This window comes from Homalodisca vitripennis, chromosome 5 (assembly GCF_021130785.1).
Source record: "Homalodisca vitripennis isolate AUS2020 chromosome 5, UT_GWSS_2.1, whole genome shotgun sequence".
Classification (NCBI taxonomy): domain Eukaryota; kingdom Metazoa; phylum Arthropoda; class Insecta; order Hemiptera; family Cicadellidae; genus Homalodisca; species Homalodisca vitripennis.
Window position 1 is genome coordinate 19554788 of NC_060211.1, and position 21823 is coordinate 19576610.

Consider the following 21823-nt stretch of genomic DNA (forward strand, 5'->3'; position numbering starts at 1 on the left):
ATAAATAAGTCTACAGAGAACCTAATAATTTAAATGAATATAGCCAGTAACTATTCAGATATATAAAAAATATTATACAGCCCAAACATGGAAGGAATTATTAGTATCAAATTTAACATTAATGTTGTTAATGTTAATTAGTATATTCCATTGATAAAGTTAATTAGTGTTTCGCAATGCGTGATGTGGCATACTTTACCTGATATCATGACAATAACTATAACAATATATAATTTGACAATAACTATGCTACCTTGACAAAGAGAAAGATGGGTAATTATACTACGATTAATGTAAAATAATTGACGTTACATTTAAGAGCACTTCAGTGTAGTAGTAATCATACCTCGAAATTTACAATATCCGGGACAATTTGTTTGGAATTTAACTTATACTCACTTAAGTCTCAATATTTTGGTATCTGCATTCCATACTGACTCATCCCATCTTGGTTGAATCCTCTATGAGAACATGTATCTCTTTAAAAGCTATATGAGTGTATTAGAAATTAGAAATAAAGCTAATGACATCGTTATCTGTTACAAAATTAAAAATTATTTAGTCACTTATTAGTAACTTTGCTATATTTTTATTATATTTATGTAATGTAGTTTTGTAAAGTTTTTTTAGCAATGACACTATTTATTTTTTCAGTTGCCAACAAGTAATATTTTGTAACATATACGCGTACACACACTTTAGACTACCATCGGACACATTCATAAAGGTTTAATCAGCGCCAGCCAATAAGATATAAATAGGATAAATATGGAAGCCTTAAGGACATTTTTGGTTTCTTTCTTATTTGTTTAAGGTTGGTTTTAAGTGACAGGCTTAAAATATTGCCCGTGAAAGGTTTACGACTGTAGATTATATCACTTGGTGTTTGTATTCCTTTCTTAAACTTTCAGTTATTACTTACGCCATGCTCAATAGTAATTTTTTTTATTTATGCAGTACTTTTTTCGTAGGAAAGAAAATGTTAGTCAACCGCTCTATTTTTGGCCAAAGTAGAAGTGGGGGGGGTATCAAAAGTGTTGAAAAATGAAAGCGTCTTCAAAACTAGTGCTTCTGATAGAGGCGGGGGAAATCTTCTCTATCGGTTTCTTGAAAAACAGGTTGTACACTTAAACAATGAAAATTGTTTTTCGACTCAAAATTTTATGGATATTGTTTAAATGTCAGATAGAAGCAATAAAATTGAGCTTGTAAGCACCTTGTGTGGTCTTGGAGACCTGAATCTGCACAGTTTGCTGAACACGCGATGAGATGAGAATGTGTCTTGCTGAGATTGTCTCTAATACTCCTAATCAGCCCAGTTGAGCCTTGCATTGGTCTTGCAGAGCCACATAAGCCATTTCATCCCTCTCCACCCCTGTACTTGTGTACTGGAGTGGGTAAGGTTCTCCTCAGTACAACTCTCACAATTGTGACAATTTGTATAAATGGTTCATCACGTCAGTTACAAAACGCCTTCTTACAAGAATTGGTAATTAATTGATTGGGAATATCAGTACACTTCATACGTAATTACCGGAGAGAAGAATTTATCACAAATAAGATTTTTGTAAAATTCTTGTAATTGTTTACTAATTTCAATAACCTTACATTTTTGAACTTTTCCATCGCTAACGCTCAGTCTATCACTTCATTCAAGTCTGTCTGTCCGCATGATACATCGAAAGCCAACTGACCTTTAGACTTGAAAGTTTCCAAGAAGCTTCCCGTTTGTACGAGCGACACTGAGCTCAGTGGTGGTCCATTTCACTATGTGGGATTTGGATGAGCGATGGCGAATATTTTAAAATTATTCTAATGAATAATCATGATGGAAACGAGAAAATAACTTCTTTGTTTGAAGGTTACAAACGGACTAGATATTTGTAATAAGCCAATGCCGAGTCACAATATGGTTTTAAGAAGTTCATATCGTATGAACCAATAATAACGAAAGGGCCCATTCCTGTCCCCCTTCCTTTTTATTTCCGCCATCTTGTTTTGGTCTGCCGTGACGACTATCATTGGTTAGCGCCCTCTGGTCAGTCGTAGGTGGTCAGTAGACGAATGAAGACGTATTGTGACCTGTATTCCGTAGTTCAGTTATAATGATTAGTGTTTTGTATAGTGTTGTATTAAGTGCATGGTTATAGTGTTAATGAAGTTAACAAACAACATGGTGGTTGTGATTCCTGACCTAGGCGTGCCACAACGCTTTTGTAAGATTTGTTTATTTTAACCTAGTTTAAAATTATGTATTAGGTTAGTTCTTTACCTGAAGAAGAGATCAGATTGCAGATCTCGAAACGAAGTGTTACCGATTTCTTGTTTCACTTAACGATGGAAAATGTCCGGAAAATCCTGTTTCCTTCGACAAAATAACGGAATAAATAAATTTGTAGAGAGACTGAATACAATCATATGAGGTTTCAACAAGTGAAATTTGTATTGATAGATTTAAAAAATCAAATAATAGAGTAGAAAGTCAAAGTGGTGAAAGTCAATTAGTGACTAGACTAACTCACACCACTTTTATTGTTAAACACTATAAAACCTAGTGTAAGAAACAAAAATGTGAATGTAGGACGTTAATATATTCCGAGTAAGATACTATCTGTAAACTTTTCATTTTGTATGAAACTTTATTTTTTCGCAGATAAAAATTATTCCATTATAATGCATGTCTAACCATATAATTTGGTTGAGCGTTATTAAGTCCTATAACCTAAAAGTCTGATACACTTTCTCTTCATCTGTTGGGTGGATGCAAAATTTTCTTTTCTGTGTGACTGTCTATAAATAGGTATTAGCCGGAAGGAAATTTCAAGAATGAAATGAGATGTGGGGTAACGACGCGTGATGTGAGGTACTCCTGCCTTGTTCTTCATATTGTATTACTACTTACCAAACTAAAATAATCACATACATAAAGTCAATCAACTAGACTTGACAAATGTTATCTTTACGTATATACGTTATAATGATAAAACTGCAAGCAAATTGATCGTCAAAGATCGAATTTGGTTTATAAATCAATCCAAACGAACCTAAAAAAATTAAACATAATTTCAAACAACCCCTGTAAATCGCAAAGCACATAACTCGAAGCCAGTCTTGCACAAACGTGCAAGCAACTATAATAAGACACATACAATCTAGCACATTTACCGTAACTTGTAGACAAACATTAAATGGATCATTATAAATAACTATAATTCTCTAGATGTATCTGAATATTAAAAATTAAAATAAACAAAAATTAAAATATACTAATCTGGAATAACTAAATAAAAAATAGAAAATTACTCATTTTAAATAAATAGCGACATTATAAACGTTATACAAATTTCCATTTGAAACACTAAGTGCACTATTACCTTTCAGTTTGTTTTCCAAATTAAATAAATTAAAGTCTTTCAAAAAGACATATGTGTAAGAGTACTTCCTCATCCAAGAACTCTATAGCCTGCTATATAAGAGTTATGCGGATATATAAGAGAAGGTTATCACCATCCTTGTGTATAAATCAAGATTTATAGTTTTAATACCGGTAAGAATTATGTCCATAAAGTGAGCTCTTGAATAACATTGATACTGCTGGAAATAACACTACGTGATATTTATGCCAGTGTTGTGTTTTATAGACTCTTTAAATAAAACAACATAAATTGGGAGTTTGCATAGGTGATTACAATATATATATATATATATATATATAATATATATATATATATATATTATATATATATATATATATCTTTTATAAATTTTATATAGATATATATAAAATTTTATTATGCGAGAGAAAATTGCAATGAAAGTTAACTGTGATAACCATTGCAATTCTAGTGATCGTGAGTTGGACACTCAAGTCATCAATCAGTGGTTGAGTTAATCAATGGTTCTCTGAACCTGGTGGGCAACTGGTAAAATCAAGTTAACGTAAAACCAATCTAATTAACCAGAGGTATCACGCAGCTCTTTTGTGAGAAAGGAACATGGAGCTAAGTTCAAACCTGAAGTGAGTTCTTCTCTGGCCGTATACCAAAAGATTGCCGGAATATAAATTCAGTTGTTAAAATCGTAAGATGTGCAAGTTTTCGGATTTAAAACCAAAGCTTTCGTATTAACTGTATGGCTCGTTATTAGACGTGGTTTAGCGTTTGCAGATCCGATCAGATAGCCGAAAATGATAGTTAAGATAGAAAGAGCAATAGAGTGGATGTTTAGCCACTGGTTGTCCTTTGTTAAACTGTGTATTGCAAAAATGTGTAAATGAAGTAAGGGATATTATGTCTTAATAGCTAGTAATGCTTTTAATTTCCTATATATATATATATATATATATAAACAAAAACAACACAGTACACATACAGTTCTAAAAAACACTGAACATATATATATTATATATATATATATATATATATATATATATATATATATATATATACACATTTAGTTTGAAGTATCTAATACTTTAAATATATGACAGTGAACGGAACACAATATATTGTATAATATAAATCAATATCAAATATTGAACTCAGATAAACTGACGTAAAACTGTAAAGTGCTTCTTAATCCAACGTCAATCTCATTCTTGTGCTGAACTATTACTTTTGTAAATAGATTTAATTAAAAGTGGAACATTACTTTGTGAACACTCTGTATTATACACAATGGGATCCAGTGGCAGAGGAAAGATATAATAGAAAGACTGAAAGAACTACTTAATCAACAACAGCGACAGTTTTTGCTTGAATCATTCTGTTGGTCAGTTCATATGGGAACATGTCGGTTGCAGTTTTATTAAACTCTTGTTGAACTTTGGCAAAGGCTTTGGATTTAAAGAGAGAATAATCCTTAAAAAGTAGGTTTGTAAAAGAGACCCTGAATCAGTGGTTTGCAAGAGAGCCGATATCTATGATAATAAAGCACAATAGTACAGCGTTGAGGCAAGTATCATAGCACTGTAACGGTGTCATACATGTCCACTGGTGTAGAAGCCTTATAATTTCATCAAGAGAGTTAAAGCAAGGGTTTTAAGGCCACATCCAGAAATTAGGATTGCATAGAGAAATTTTTAATTGGAAAAATTTTCTTAATCGATCAATTAGCCATAGTACGGATTTAATAATGTTTTTATCCAACCTAAGTGAAAAAGTCGTACAAATACTAATGGGCAAATATTTTTGGTATCAGCGACTTCGTATTCTATCCTTGCGTGCCTTATTCCTCACATGTTTTGTTTATGTTCATCGAAATTGAAGCAGAAGTAATTCTTGTTACTGGAGTTGTTAGTAACCAGCTACATGTTACGAGTTGCTATATATATGTTTTTATTTTCACCATTTACCTACCTGAAAAACGCAAACAGTTCATCTGGAAACCTGCAACTATAATTGAAAATGCTCATATCCTCAGCTCATATCATATATTGTATTGTTGTATTGTATTAATCCCTTTTAACAGGTTCACCAGTATAGCCTATTCTATATAAGAACATTGATTGAAGACTTGGAGTGTTGGTATTAAATCCACGACAGGCATATAAATCTGCCCTAGGAGTAACTCATATAGGAACTGACAGTGTAAAGTTGGAAACTGATACTTTGAGTTGATTTATACCATTACCCAGGTTCGAATACTAACTTCATCGCATATAAATATAGTTAATGAATGGTAGTAGAAGAAAATAATCTCAATATTATTTTTCACCACAAAATGAAAACATCAAAATAAATAATTTAGTGATTTAATATATCAATCAAATTTAAGCCAAGAAATCCTTTGAACTGTTGTTAACTGGTATACATCTGGTATAAGAGCCCTATAGTTTGATGTATATGCAATCCACAAAAAGCACATTTAGAGTGTGCAGATTTCTATTGAACCAAGTATTTATTGAAAATTGCCGTGTAATAATCAAATGGTTTTTTGTGTTTTGTTCTCTTATCACAAGTAACTTAAAAAATTGCACCTAGTCCTGTAAGGACCTGCGTGCTGCTACTGGAGTAAAAACATATTTTTTTATTTGTAAGGTTGAGAAAATTGGACGCCTCCTGTTGAAATTCATGAGGAAAGATTTAGGGCCCTAATCTCAAGCCATATCCAGGAGAAGAGGCCAGCTCTAAACCAGCCTTTCTAGTCCAGCAGGCAGGGCGTGGCTCACCATTATGTCTAGGCTGGGAAGAACCTTTGACTCTTACGGAGCAAACCACATGAACTTCAACAGTCATCTCCTGCAGTAGACTAGACCTATCAAATTACCCTTGCGCCCCAGAATCTTGACATTTGCGGTTAGTATTGTTCCGCTCCTGGACATCCATAATGTTAGGCAACCTGGAACTTTGCTGTATCCAGTGTGGGTTCAACTGGAATGTATAAACAAGCCATAATTGATCCTTAGTGGGGGAAGAAATTAGCTTAACTACATACTATATAATTGTAAATAAATGACTTTTTAGAGTGATAACTTCTGATTACAAGTTCCATACTAAAGACTCTAAAGAAAGAAGTAGATAGAGTAAGAGTACGTGCCTGCAAATAGTATTTAGGTTCGTCATGTATTGAAACAAACATCTATAATTACCAATACAAGTAAAAAAGTAGCTCTATGTTCATCAAGACTGAAAAATAGAGATGGTGTTCCACTTAACAAGCTGCAACTTCTCCCATAGTTCTGTAAGTAAAAATACAAGTAAAATGAAGTAGGAAACTTTACAGTTCGCCTTAATTCGATTTTGTAGACCTCGCTTCTGTTCATTTAGATCTAAACTTATTTTACAATCTATAACTCTGTCTTAGCGAGTAATAAAACGCAAAAATAAATGGCTTGATTAGATAAAGTCCTATTTTATGTGGTTCTCTAAAGAAATTTACACTTCAAATATTAAATAAATTTCTTTGTCACGGTGTTGTCTATTCCTGGTAAGTAGTTAGAGGTGACCGAAATAACATGCGGTTTATTCTTGCATATCTTTTCTTCCCTTTATGTTACTGGCTAATCATGATAATGTTGAATTTATCTCTGTTTCAACTTCCGCTAAGTGGAGTGTCTGAAATATGATTTTGTTGTTTCACCGTGCTTTGGGATTGTGTCTGAAACACCGAATGTATCCTTCATCCGGCACTTGATGAGACAATGAGAACGCTTCATCTAGTTTACTCAGGATGGTTGCTGGGTAAACCAATCGCTCTTGTGTAGTCTAGGTGTCTCACATGTCGATGAAAAGAGTACATTTAGAATCTCACCGACATATTTTGGATCTCTTTAGAGCGACAGATTTATTGATGAGTAAAATCTTTTACAGTGTCGATTCAGACGCTTCAATAAGCGAAAGGAGTAGTCAAGGCGCGGATCTAAGATGCGGCTCTGATTGGTCTAAAGAGGTCACGTGATCCAAGATGGCGGCCGCGCGTGCGCAGAAGGAAAATTCCCTCGAGTGCGGGAAAAATTCGGTGTCTGTCACGCTCTTGTGCTATCAAAATATTGGTGAGGGATGGCGGGAACAGGAGGTCACGTGATCCAAGATGGCGGCGCCCATGGCGCGCGTTTTGGCGGGAATTTCAGATTAAACGACTCGGTAGACGGCTGAAACCGTTTATTGAACTGAAAAAAAAAAAAAAAAAACAACACAGTATCGATTTAAATGTTGTTTTCATAAATTTCTGAGTGTGGTTGTGGAACACTCGTACTACGTATAGTACCCAGACGTTAAGCATTGAAACGGGGGTGAATTCATTAATCGCAATCTCTTACCTTAACGCGCTTCAAATATACCGTCCGAAATTAACGGTAGTTAATCATTTAAGATTCCTACTTGATGGAATGTGGCGCTTTCTGTTTCTTATACTTGCGCCTATATTGTGTTTCTCTACTCCGAAGAATGTTAAAACATTTTATATTCTTTCTTTCCTCAGAAAGTACTTTAGGGTAAATGGTTTTCAGACCAGATCAGCAACACAAAGTTGAAAAATTTAATCAGTTTTAAATTACCTATTGATTATATAACAATACAGACGAGTAGAAGAGTCAATAAAATCATGGGTCAATAAAGTCTCACAAAGTTTTATAACACAAAAGATAATTATTTATATACACGAGATAATTAATTAATTGCGCTTAAAGTTTTTTAATATCTAATTGTGTTTTACGTTACTCATTTTTGCTTGAGTGTTAAAAAAAACTATATTTATAACACATGTAATTATATTTCTATAAGGTTTTAAATGTTTATTTTAGAAATTTTGCAATTAAATGCTTTTTGTCGTGATGTGGTCCCTGCTATTTTGTCGGTGATTAATATGTTCCAGATATTTTGTTATACTTATTTTATTTACATTGTATTATAAGCTATCTTTTTTCATCTAAGAACATAATTTAAAATAAAAAGTCTACATATATATCAGTGGTTTAATCGGTTAAAGAATATAGAAATTTATAAATAAAACTGTATAAATAAGATGTCAAAATACGAGTATACTGCAGGTATATGTTTAAATACACATCAAAGAGACCGGATTTAATATCATCTGGTGAACCAAGGTTTCCAACAGACGGACTCGATAAAATAAAAATATTATTTTGCTACTCCTGAATCCCTCCACTTAAGTAGATATTGGATGTTATTTAATATTAGGGAGTATTATGTTTTTGACACCTATAAAGAGCTGTCTACCTAGTATATTGAAGATATTACCTACTAGATAATTGCCAATTTATACTACTTCGTACGCATTAAATACCTATAAAATAGTCCTTATTTTCTTACTAACTATCTTCTTGTTCACCAGCTATTAACTCGAATTTTAAATATTTCGATTATCAACTTTGACTGAAACTGTAACAATATTTCCAGTATCTAATCTAGTATTAAGTATATGGAAATATATTTTCAATTTGAATTCAACAATTACATTGTAGGTCAGCTTTTTATAGTAATTGTCATTGTGAAGTTTAACTTTTCACCAGTTATCCATGGATTTTCATTAAAGCAAAGCTAATTTATTACTCACTTATTTAATAAGAATGTGTTCTATTTCATTTTATCGCTATCTTATAATAACTCATGTTTAAATCTAAGATATAGGTCTTTTATAACAAAAACATTTATTCATGCAATGAGTGTAAACTGAATCGCATTATTGTGTGGGTTAAGATGTAAATAGTACAAGATTTATTGTTTTGTTTTTAAACAGATCGTGAGATGTATTTTCTAAGTAATATGTTTCGTTGCAGATATAATTATATGTTCGTTGTATGACGACATGTATATCCTGTAAATATTACACCAATTATACATACGACATAATATCCTATAAATTAGAGTTTTTACTAGAATTGCTTTATTACAACCTTGGACTACACGAATTAACTTCAGTTCGTAGCTTTCAATTAAAGTTCTGTAAACTATTCTTCACTTCAAAGGTTCTTAAATTACTTGTAAATTTCTAGACTGCATTTGAATTTGTGTTCATGTAAGAAACTTCAAGTAAGTTTGATCAACTCCCTTATACATAATGAAGCGATATTCAGCTAGTGCTTTGTAAATAATTACTACTTAAATATTCTAACCTGTACAGGATCTAAATTAAGATAGTAGCTTCACCCTTTCCTTAACAGCTTTAGAAGTGATCTTTAAACTACTAAAAGTGTTTTAAGTACTATCTTTAATTTGGTCCGTTTTCAAAAATGTTAATAGCAAATTTTTCTAGTAAAATATTTTTAAATTTTATCCCACCTGTCAAATCAGGTCATATAAAAGTAATTAAATACTAAAATACGAATTCCATTTGCCCTACAAGAATTTATTATAATCCTAATATCCTACTTGAAACCGTTTGTGTTTAGTTTTAAATATTAATTTAATATTCAGAGTCTTATTACAAACCATTATTATTGCCATTGTAGGTCTCCCATCGTTTTAAAAAATATATATTAAAAAAAATAGGTGTTGCTTAGTTTTCAAACTAAAAATACAAACAGTAATTTGGTTCCTATTGAACTTTATTTTGAGAAGATAAAACCCTTTTAAGTGGCCTTTAATCCAGTTTAAAATGCTGTGTTGATTTACTCAGTATTTTGCTAAATAATTAAAACCATTCCTACTTTTCTAAACACAGTTATTTTGGAAAAAAGCAAAATACTCCTAAAGAATACACTTAAAAAGAAAACAATTTATATACTTCTGAAGAAAACAAGTTTCCATTCAAGGTGTACCTGAGAAACCAAAATTCCTGGAAACATTCAAGAATCTTCCCACATCAGAGTATGCTCTAAAAAGTATGAAAAGATATTATTTTTAATACTATATATTTTATTCAACGTAACACATATCAATGATTATAACTTAGTTTTTAAATTAGAGATGTAGCCTCAAAAAGTGTTTGATGAAATTATATACAATAATAAACCTTTTGAAGGTACCTTAACCTAAAAATGTACCTGAAGATGAATTCATAGAATTTGACATGTACATCGTACGAAATAAAATAAATATGTCAAAAGTGTTCAAAAGGTGTATTATTGTATACGTATAATTAATTTGTATTACACATTTGCAGTAGTACAAGAGACTGCAAAATTTTACCCTTGTCAAATATTAAGAACAATATCCATGTTTATTATATTTTACTTAATTATCTCATTACTTATATGCTGCTTATCGCTTCTTCACTTATAATCAGCTCAATTACTGCATTCACTAATATATTCATCATCATCAACTTCTTATTTTTCTAAATATGCAATTAAACAGTGACTCCAAATAGTGCTATTTGTTAATAGAGATTCCCTCCTGTCGTCTTTGCCTTATCAAAAATGATGACATTATAGCAAAAGAGTATTATAAAACAATATATAATATTCTTGGTACTCCAATATATTAGTAACTGCTTTACTTTAAAAATATTGTAGTGATACATAACATTTAATTTAACTTAACAAATTTGTACAAATAATACATTTTTTAGTGATTTTTAAAGATAAAAAAGTTAATTTCGCTCCATTAACATTCGGACACAAAAAGGTGAGTCGGTCGTCTTATCACCGGAGTACGACCTGGAAGTTTGTCCCATGGGGTTTTCAATATGAGTCATTGAATTTTCAGGTATTGATACTTATATGCTTTTTTGACCACCTCAAAATCTTTGAATTGCCATTGAACAATTGAAAGAAATGTTCCGTACTAATTCGGATAGTTGATTAAAATATAGTGGTCTCTCCCTGATAGAAAGCCACAAAACAAATAAGATATGTTTAGCTAATTGAAATACCTCGCTCAGAATTTAATCAAACGAAGGAACACTGTTACACGCTCTAGCACTTGGCCAGGAACAACACCGGGTCTGATAATTGAGATCTTCGCTTACTGGTCCTTCCGTCACGCTTCCAATAACACTGTGACCAATCCAACAATTAACTGTTTTAGATAATACCTGTTAATCGATTATTTCCTTTTTTAACTCAATGTTAGTCCTAATTGGTAGATATGTATAAGTTGTTGGTGTGACGAAGCCTATAATTCGAAGGGGATGGAAAATGACATTTCTGTCTGTCTGTCAGTATGTCCGCATGGTATCTCGAGAACAAACAGATCTATAGCATTGAAATTTTGATATTGGTACATGTCATTCCATGAAATATGTCTGAAATTGATCGAGTATTGTTATATATTTAAGCAGAATTTGTACAAGTATATGAAAATTTAACATGTGTTATTTAGTGGATTGGTTCGATATTTTTGTTACATGCTATCGGGTTCTTTCTAATCCATTGTGTCGTTTAATTTTTGATACAGAAAGATGGAGCACGGTAAGGGTGTGGACGTTTTTTCATGGGATTTGTCTTTTGTTAATGCTCAAGCAAAGCCTATACCAAGATGATATCTCCAGGATGAATAGAGTTATAAACTTGAAATGATGTATATTTTATTTGTCTATCTCTAAGGGATGCTGTCTATTCGGCTGTGTGTATTTTTTCTAGTGGATATGTCAAAAACGAATTTAGCCATGGACTTAAAATTTTTTAATGAAATTCATTTTTATACAAACAAGAATAAATTCTGTAACAAAGCATTCATATAATTTTAAGGGATTTGGTTCAGCTTTATTAAAACCTATCATGCAGCAGGTTGGCCCAATCTCCTTTCTTCTGCTGGAGGGATGGAAATTTCTTTTCTGTATGATTGCCTGCTAGCCTAGGATTTTTCAAAAATAAATTTTGATCTATTATGCATGCATCTTTAGCGAAGCCTGTCAGAAAACAAGTCTTGTGGTGTATTCATACCTTTTTATAATATGTAAAATGTGCTTATTGCATTCACGTTTGGATGCAGCAATGTTGCCAGTAACATGTTACCTAGACGGTAGGGTGCCCTCATTAACTCTCAGGTCGTAGGACGGTGGTCACTAAATTAAATTCTTAGCTCTGTAAAATCTTAAGTTTTACAGCAACTAGCAGAGAAGCTAACAGCTTCCAAAAACAACAGTAATTTGTAAAATTGTCTAAACTTCCCTCAATATTAGATATTAAAATAAACCGTCCATAGTCTAAACTCGCTGCATCAAGCTTATTAAGTTTTACTCCTCAACGATGTCATTGTCAAAACTTTCTGGAGAACAGTATATTTAATCATCTATGGAATCGGCGATATCCAGGGGGAGATGTGGTCTCCTGCACATTTCTTCTTCTTCATGTAGCACCAGGTCATGTGAGTCTCTAAGTCTCAGAATATAAGCTTATTCTGATGTATAATTATGTTATTATATGGGACGTGATAAATCTATACTTTTTCTTGACACAATAAATAAATACACTATTCTGAACACACTATTTCTAAAATAAATGGTAGACCCTCGTACTCTAGTATATAATAATTGTAATAATTTTAGTAAAACAGCTAGAAACTATCTACATTTTCTAGTCTTGGTGTTTATTGCCGCTATTTTTAAAGAACATACGCAAATTGTCAAATGAAATTTTATAGGAGAACATAAGTTTTCGATTCCTATATTTTCTGTCCCCGCAATATCTTAGTATAAAAACATGGTCTTGTATTTTTTTTATACAATGTAATTACAGTAATCAACGAAAATATGTTATATGAACCTCAGAAGAACTCGTCCAAAAATGGCTATATATATATATATATATATATATATATATATATATATATATATATATATATATATAACCTAATAAATGATCTCAGAGAAAAATATTGAATCCACTCCTTCACATATGCTATATCTAAACGGATGGCCTTCATAACGATTTATTGAAGGGCTTAATGTCCAAATATCGTAGGTGCAGACAGTGTTCTGTGTATTTTTTTTGATACGTATTATTTCTTATTTCACAATTAAATATGAAATCAATACCAACTTCACAAATTAAAAAATTTTGCTCTCAACTATTTAAGGTTACCTTATCAACAGTTTGATTAAGCTCTCCTATCCAGTTCCTTTATAACTTCTGTTTAGATTAATCAAAATTGGTAGAGGTAACAAACTTGAAGTTGGGGACCGGCATAAATCAAACGGGAGTGCCAAAATTTTTACCGTCAGTTCCAATATGAGTTTTCTCGGTAACAGCTTTCTAATTTGTGCCTGCCGTGGGTTTAATGCCGCTGGTTTGTTCAAACTTATACATGTTTTACTGAGGGTTTATAACACCTTAAAATATAGTTCATTTAAGGTTTAGTATACTTCTTCTTCCAACTTATTAAAAAGTTTTTAGGAATTTTTGGTATCGGTTTTTAATTTATGGAGACTTGTTCACTAAAAAGAATACTACGTGACTAAGTGCCTGTTTTAAATATAGAGAGTTTAATCTTCGAAACAAATATAAATGTTTTACTCTACAAATGAATTATTTTTAATCAGATACTTTTTATTTTCTAATAACTGATTTACCGGTTAGGAATTCGTTATAAATAATGTTTTGGAAAGTGAATTGAAATCTGTCTGAGTGTTCATACATATATTAAACTTTTAAGACCACTTCGAGTGAGTAAGAAAAATTCATACTAATTATCAGCCAAAGAGCCATTAGCGAATAGCGAGGAAGCAGGCTATGTTTAGGCAGTGATTCGCAGTAAAACCTGTATGTAATTAAAATAGTTTTTATCTTTCAGTATCATTTTCCTTGCATTTGTTAAACATTGAACATAGCAAAAATGTTATTTGCTCATTGTTAGAAAAGCCTTATCTCTGACTGGCCTTACATCTATTTCATTTGAATTTTTACATCTAACTTCGTTTTTACACACGCAATATCTACTTTGGTTATTTCGCTTTTCCTTCACAAGATTTGGTGAAGGGTTACCGCAGCCGAACTGTCCGCAAATATAATGATCTACACATAGATATTAAATATTACATTAAATTTCATTCCTTTATAGACAGCATCTAGATGATGATGTTACTTGTCCCTCAAGTGGATTAGCTGAGCGTCGTTTAATCCTAATAATCTAATTGTATGTGTCTGTCTGTTTGCAGGATATCGCAAGAATAATATGAGCCAGAGATTTGAAATGTTGCATGCAGCATTAGTTAAACTTGTTACTTGACAAGATGTCTGATATACTCTCACCTAATCATATATTAATGAAATTGTATATTAAAAATTGTATAGCTAATTTGTTACAATCTAAATATCTAATGACAGGTGTCCCTGAATTCGTGACAACTATTCTTATCGATATAATGAAGCCACTGGAAAACTGGTGATTTATAAACATAGATTTCTAAATCGGTTACTAGGAAGTACTTGCTTTATAAACCCATTACTTAAGACAACAAGTACGCATCACTGTACATTACGAATATTGTATCTAGAATATAGTTTTCATCAAATGAAATCTTCTTATTAATAGGTCAATATAATTCTCTTACAGACCAAAAGGAAGTTTCGGCTTTGTAAACTTGACTCGATCCACCATAATCCATAATGGTAGCTCCAACACGACGTGCGCATGCGCGTGCGTGCGACCAGTACGATCGGGCAAAGAGCAGCGAGACGTAAATGTTATCTGAGTCTCACAACTAGAGATTGATAGATGACCACAAGTTTATCGGTGTCATTAACACTTTATAGGCTCACCTTTAAACAGGCTATCATTACCAGTAAGGTAAACTTTGGTTGTGAATTACTCCAAATATGAAAAAATAGTTAATATTAAAAATAATGCAGAAATTTGGCATCTACTGTACCATAAAATATTTATATTCTTAAAAATGTTCTGTTAGACTAAAGCAGATAATGCAAGCCTGGATTATTTAAGGATTAGTTTAAGACTTAACCAATAGAATAATTATTTTAGTTATGTTAGACCATAAGATTCACGATGACTTCCATGTCTATTTGACCTGTATAAAATAATTTTAGGCTGAACGTTAGCGAAGCTTATGCCTTGTGGGACTGGTGCCATTTCTGTCTACCAGTCTCTCTGTCTGTCTGCACGTTATTTCGAAAACACATGATCTTGTTAGACTTCAACTTTGCATGAAACTTCAATTTTCAATTTCACTCCATGTGGTTTGCTGAGCTTTAGTAAACATTCTTCTATTGGACTTATGGGAAACTATGACAACGAAAAAACACCAGAGTAAATAAATTTGTAGGCAATCATATGATATATTAACATGAAATATACTACCATATGCACCTTATTCATACATTTAAAAGGAAAACATAAAGACGGGAAAGTCAATGTCAGCGTATTCTTGCGTTGCAGTATCCTCTCTAGCTCACCGGAGCTTTTATTAATTAAACACTGATACGAAACTATTTTCAGGCATGTCATCAGATCACTGCTCTTGTCTACCGAGGAACTTTAAATTTAACTTCTTTATATTGTATACGTGTCTTTATGTTCGCAGGATATCTCGAGAATACAATGACTTACAGATATGAAATTTTGCAATGAATCTCTACGAAGCATGTAACGAAGTGTAGTGAGGCGTACTCCTACCTCGCAGTCAGAGTAAACGAGGGTTGCATAGTATACGTGGTGCCAATGAGAGACAATATTATATCTTAGGAGATGGCTTAAATATTATATTAATAATAACCTCAATAGTAAAACTCAAGATAACGTTAAATAAATGAGCAACTGACTTCGAAGTTGCTTAGGAAATTAAACGTAAGCTCGCACTATGAAAGTTAAACTATCCTGCTATCTTACTATGTTTCCTATATGAGACTTTCCAAGTAATACTAAAACTGTATAAATAGTTTGACACCCTAATAGCCGAATTAGCGTTGAATCTATTACAGGATATAGCCACCTACACGAACAGGTCGCGCATCATCAACTTAAATGAAATTGTCAGCCAATTTTCTCAGAGATTGCGAAGCTCTTGGTTCAGCAGAGGCTGCGAAGTATGGTAGAAGTTATCTCACTTGTAATTATGGTTTATAACGAACCCTCTATTTATATGTGTAAATGTAGGTTTTATTAATTTAAATCCAGTTTTATTTCCAACATAATATTATTACAGTTCAGTTTTCTAATTTTCAGAATAATGTTCTTGGTTATGTTCTGGAGATGTCTAGAAATTATACTAAAAACAATGATTATCTTGCTGCTAGTTTTAGCAAATAAAAAATAAATAAACACATTTTCACATTAGGTATGTTTATTGTTTGGAAATATACGTCCTGATAAAATATATATTTGTTATTTAATTTTTGTTTGTTCATATGTGTGTATTTCATAACAATTACAATATTAATGTTTTAAAACGATGTAAACAATTTCATTGCTTATATTTGATAATTCTAAGTAAATAAAATAATATAAGTTTGATGTACGTTTTTCAACATAGGCAAATATGTTTGTTAGTAACTTGCATTATTTGCTAGCAAAAAATGTTCTGTTCCAATTAATTTTATCACATCTTATTTCATTTTTATGCTCTTTATCTGATTTAATAACGTATGTAAAAAGTAACAAATGGTCGCAACTCTAAACTTTGGGAAAATTATCTAGTATTGGCATCAGAATTATTTCTTATAAATAAAATGGTCTAAAATGTTTGTTCTTATTAGAAATATAAAAATGAAACACAAGATGTGGTTGCATCACGACTGAAAAACTCAAAACTGACTAAAATAAAAGTAAGTTATATTTTACGGATAGGCTACATAATAAGCATTACGGGTAATTCTTAGTTATTATTAAGGTAAAATAATATATAATTCATAATTTATGCTCGTACTGTAATCATATGTGTTTTACTATTTGGTAAATATCACAATAATTTGAACATAATAAATGCAGTGCATCCGTTGAAATTATTTTATGCGAATATAATTCACAATTTTGTTGTTATACACAGGATTAATATTACGATATTTGTACATTAACATTCTATGTAGTCCGAGATTGTGTCAGGTGGAATATAAATGTAGCGACGTTCTACTTTCTATTACCGACTCCAAGTCAGCGTTACTGGATTTAATTAAACCTAATTGAAGTTAGATGAACAGTCTGAACAGCTACGGCCCACGTTTGGTCCTAATCCTTTTTGGTCTTTGGATGGCTGTTTGAATCGAACCGACGTTACTAGTGCTATTTATTGAATGTGTTTTTACCTGCTTGTAGTTGTTCAATTGTTCTGATCCGGCTATTACTCTGCATTTAGACTTGAGTGAGTTCAACTAGCATACTTCATTTACTTACTGTGCCTTATTTTACAATTAAAGGATCTCAACAGTGTAACTGGCTCAAGCTCACTTTCAATTTCACCTCTGTAGAGTCATAGACGGATAAACTGTAGTTAGCTTCATTTTAACCTGGCTTGCCACCATATGCATGCAGCCTGTACGTTCCAATTGTTGCATGAAGCTTGACGATCTATTTTGCTTGTTGCCTGCAGGTGTGGTATATCAGTCATCTCCAGTGTTGGATCTTGCTCGCATATCAGTCGGTGGATTGAGTAGCTGCTGGTTTATGCGAGTTGATTCTATTTAGTTTCTTTTCACAAATATTTCTAACTGCCCCATAATTAATTGCTCTACGACTATATATAATCATGTCTACTGCGTGTCCAATTTGTGTTAAGCTGGTTCTGGATTCGGATGAGGGTGTCGGCTGTGATGCGGACTGCGATCGTTGGTTCCATAGAGAATGCTTAAGAATGTCCAAGGTTGATTACCAACGCATATGCAGCGATAACAATATTAAATGGGAATGCAATAGGACAGACTGCAAAAGAGTTACTATTGATCCCATATATTCTAAATTAGATGAGATCCTTTCTAAGCTGTCATCTCTGGCGACTAAAGACGAACTTTCTGATGGGCTCAAATTGATAAAGCAGGACCTACAAATAGTGTCTTCTAAAATAAAAGAACTCGAACCTCGTTTAGCTCAAGTGGAATCCGAGATTCAATCAATTAAGGACAATGCACATGCTGGAGATCAACTATATGAAGATCTTATTTCAGAGTGTAATGACCGCAATCGACGCTCCAGAAATGTTATCATCCACAGACTTACCGAGGCGCCCACCTCTTCATCTGCACGTGATGTGAAACTGCACGATGTGAGTCTTGTCACTGATCTCTTGCGTCACTTAAATTCTAATTCTCGGATCTCAGAAGTTCGCCTTTTTATATTAGGCAAGCAACTTCAAGATAGGACTCGCCCGCTTGTAATCTGCATGCCTTCTGTTGATGCTGCTGTCCATATTTTTAAAAATTTCAACAGTTATGATGTCCCTAGTAACTTGCAAGGTATTTCCATCTCACATGACCGCACACCCCGGGAGAGAAAACATCTGGAACAGCTCTGTGCAGCCCTGAAGTCAAGACAAGATGCAGGTGAAACCAACTTGACCATCAAATTTGTTAGCGGCACTCCCAAGATTGTCCCAAAAAACGGAATAACCCTAACGGCAGGCACCATCTGAACTTCTATTATCAAAATGTTAATGGTCTCCGTTCTAAACTCATTGAATTGAAAAACAACATAGCGGCTTCTCTTAATGATATTCTTCTACTCTGTGAAACAAACCTTTCTCCAGATATACCGGACTCTGAAATTATTGGTGGTACTGATTTTATGGTTCATCGCTGTGATAGATCCTTGCCTGCTAGTCGTAAGCAGTCTGGCGGCGGCGCTTTGATAGCAGTTCGTAATGGTATTGTTAATAGACGTTTATATACTGGGTCTAACATCGAATGTGTATTTGTCCTTGTAACTGTCGGCCCTGATTACAGAATACTAGTAGCTTGTGTTTATATTCCCCCATCAAGTCCTCTCTATGTCTATAATGATTTTTGTAACTCTATTGGAGAAGCTGTCGAGCTTGCAAACCAGCCGAAGAAATTATTAATTGTTGGTGATTTTAACCTGCCTCATTTTGACCTTAGTTCTAAAACTACAGGCCTCTTGCGAGAAGCAAGTGAACACATTAAGGATATGTCAGCTCTTCACTCCCTTTACCAGATTAACCACGTTCGTAACCAAAGGGGTGTATCTCTCGATTCTGCTTTTGAAGACCTGCGAAGTACTGGTATGACATTCATATATGATAAATCCTCAGTTGATGACAAGTTTAATCGGCTTATGAAGTCATTGGAGGACATCAGTCTAAAGGCAAGCCCAACAAAGAAATTTGGCATATCGCACTTCCCGAGTTGGTTTTCTGGAGAGCTAAAAAGACTCATATTTAAGAAAAAAGTAGCTCACAAACGCTACAAAAGAAGCCTCAATCTTGCCCATTACTATGATTTCTCTAAGCTTAGAGACACTTGTAGGACTATGTCCCGTGAATGCTATAGACATTACTTGTCTAATGTTGAATCGAATATCTCAACTAATCCTCGGGCGTTTTGGGGTCTGGTCAAGGCTCAAAGGAAGTCACCTTACATACCGTCCATGCTACATCTTGATGGAGAGGAGGCCACGGATTCCTCAAGCATATGCCAATTGTTTTCCACTTACTTTAGTTCTGTCTATTCGCCACAATCGCATTGCTCCCTCAACCATAGTTACGCCAATTCGGACTGCTTATGCTGCCTAAAACTAACCAGGGAGGAGGTCTTGCTCAAGCTTGAGCATCTGGATATCACTAAGGGCGCGGGGCTTGACAACGTTCCTCCTTCTGTCATTCATCGCTGCCGCAGCCTCCTCGTTGATCCTCTTACATCTCTCTTCAACCAGTCACTGGAAATGGGCATATTCCCCAGCGCTTTGAAGAATGGCTTTATCATCCCCTTGCACAAGTCCAAGGACATTAACAATGTACGGAACTACCGGCCAATTACCATCCTTCCAGTGATTGGCAAGCTATTTGAAGGCCTTGTGGTTGATAGGCTTAGTCGCTTCATATCGAGATCAATCCACCCCGCACAGCATGGTTTTATGCGTGGTAAATCCACAGTAACCAATCTTCTACTCTTCCAAGAGCATGTGCTTGGTTCCTTTCGCAAGAATAAGCACATACCGTGGAATGGATACCGTGTACATTGACATGGCAAAGGCGTTTGATAGGGTTGACCACTCTATTCTTGCATCAAAGTTGAGGGGCTAAGGAGTTGCCAACCCCTTATTGTCTTGGATCTCCAGCTATCTCCGGGATCGTTATCTTTGAGTTAAAATTGGTTCCTCCACATCTACCAGATTCTCGCCATCTTCAGGAGTGCCTCAGGGCTCGTTGTTGGGCCCCTGCCTCTTCAATGTCTTCGTTAACGATCTCATGGAGGTGGTCGATGTCAACGCCCTGCTATTTGCGGATGATCTTAAGCTCTTCATGGAAATTTCCTCCCCAAAAGACTCTTTAAAACTACAAAGTAGCTTGATTGCAGTGGAGGAATGGTGCAAAGGCAATAATATGTCTGTGAACCCCGGCAAATGCTCTGTTGTTACCTTTCATAGAATCAAATCACCGATTCTGTACTCTTACTTTATATCCAATTCCGAAATTCCAAGACTTTTGAACGTAACAGATTTGGGCGTGTGTTTTTCTAGTGACATGGGATTTACTGAGCATTTGAATATTATTTGTAGTAAGGCTAACAAGATGTTGGGCTTTATATCTCGATTCTCTAGAGGCATCAATAATCCTTCTGCCCTACGTTCTCTCTATTGTTCGTTGGTAAGACAACTCTTGGAGTATGCCAGTCCTGTGTGGTCTCATTATACAGTTGGTGCCGGGACTAGACTGGAGGCCCTCCAGCGACGCTTCATTCGTCTGGTCGGTGTGAGGATTGGCTACAACTATCCTGATGTTCCCGTGGAAGCATTAACTGCAGAACTTAATATTCCAACTCTGTCTTTGCGCCGTGATGTAGCAGATGTACTCATGTTGTGGAAGTTAGTTGGCGCCCATGTGCAGTGCCCAGATCTTCTCGCTGAAATTGGTATCAGGATCCCTGTAAACACCAGATGGGCTTTTCAGCCGCAAGTACCACTCCACGAACTACGACTTCAACAGTCCACTGGCAAGATTTGTTCGCCTGGGGAACCGTGTTGCATCAGAGTGCGATTTTTTCGCTGATGGCCTACATCAAATCAGAAAGCGGGCCACTTATGTTTTGTCTCAACACACTTAAAATCCCCTGTAACTTTAAGACTGTTTCATTTTTTAGCTTTTGCTATTATGTATTTTTTATTATGTTTCTGCTCTACTGCAAGGTACATTTCATTTAATTTCGACTTTTTGCATCATTGGTGTATTTATATTATTTTGGTTGTTGTTATTTACGTGTACTTGTTGTTGTTATACTATTCTATTTTATGCATTGTTGTTGATTCTATTGTACGTTGGTCTATTTCATAATATATTGTTGATTTTTATATGATATTAGTGT

The 21823-nt window shown here is 33.8% G+C and overlaps 1 protein-coding gene across 1 annotated transcript; it reads left to right on the forward strand.

Annotated features, from left to right (window-relative positions):
* Positions 1–20709: 20709 nt before the first annotated feature.
* LOC124363372 lies at positions 20710–21510 on the forward strand. The gene has a single exon (XM_046818622.1). It carries the CDS (start codon positions 20710–20712, stop codon positions 21508–21510), a length of 801 nt encoding a protein of 266 aa, XP_046674578.1.
* The last annotated feature ends 313 nt before the right edge of the window (positions 21511–21823 follow it).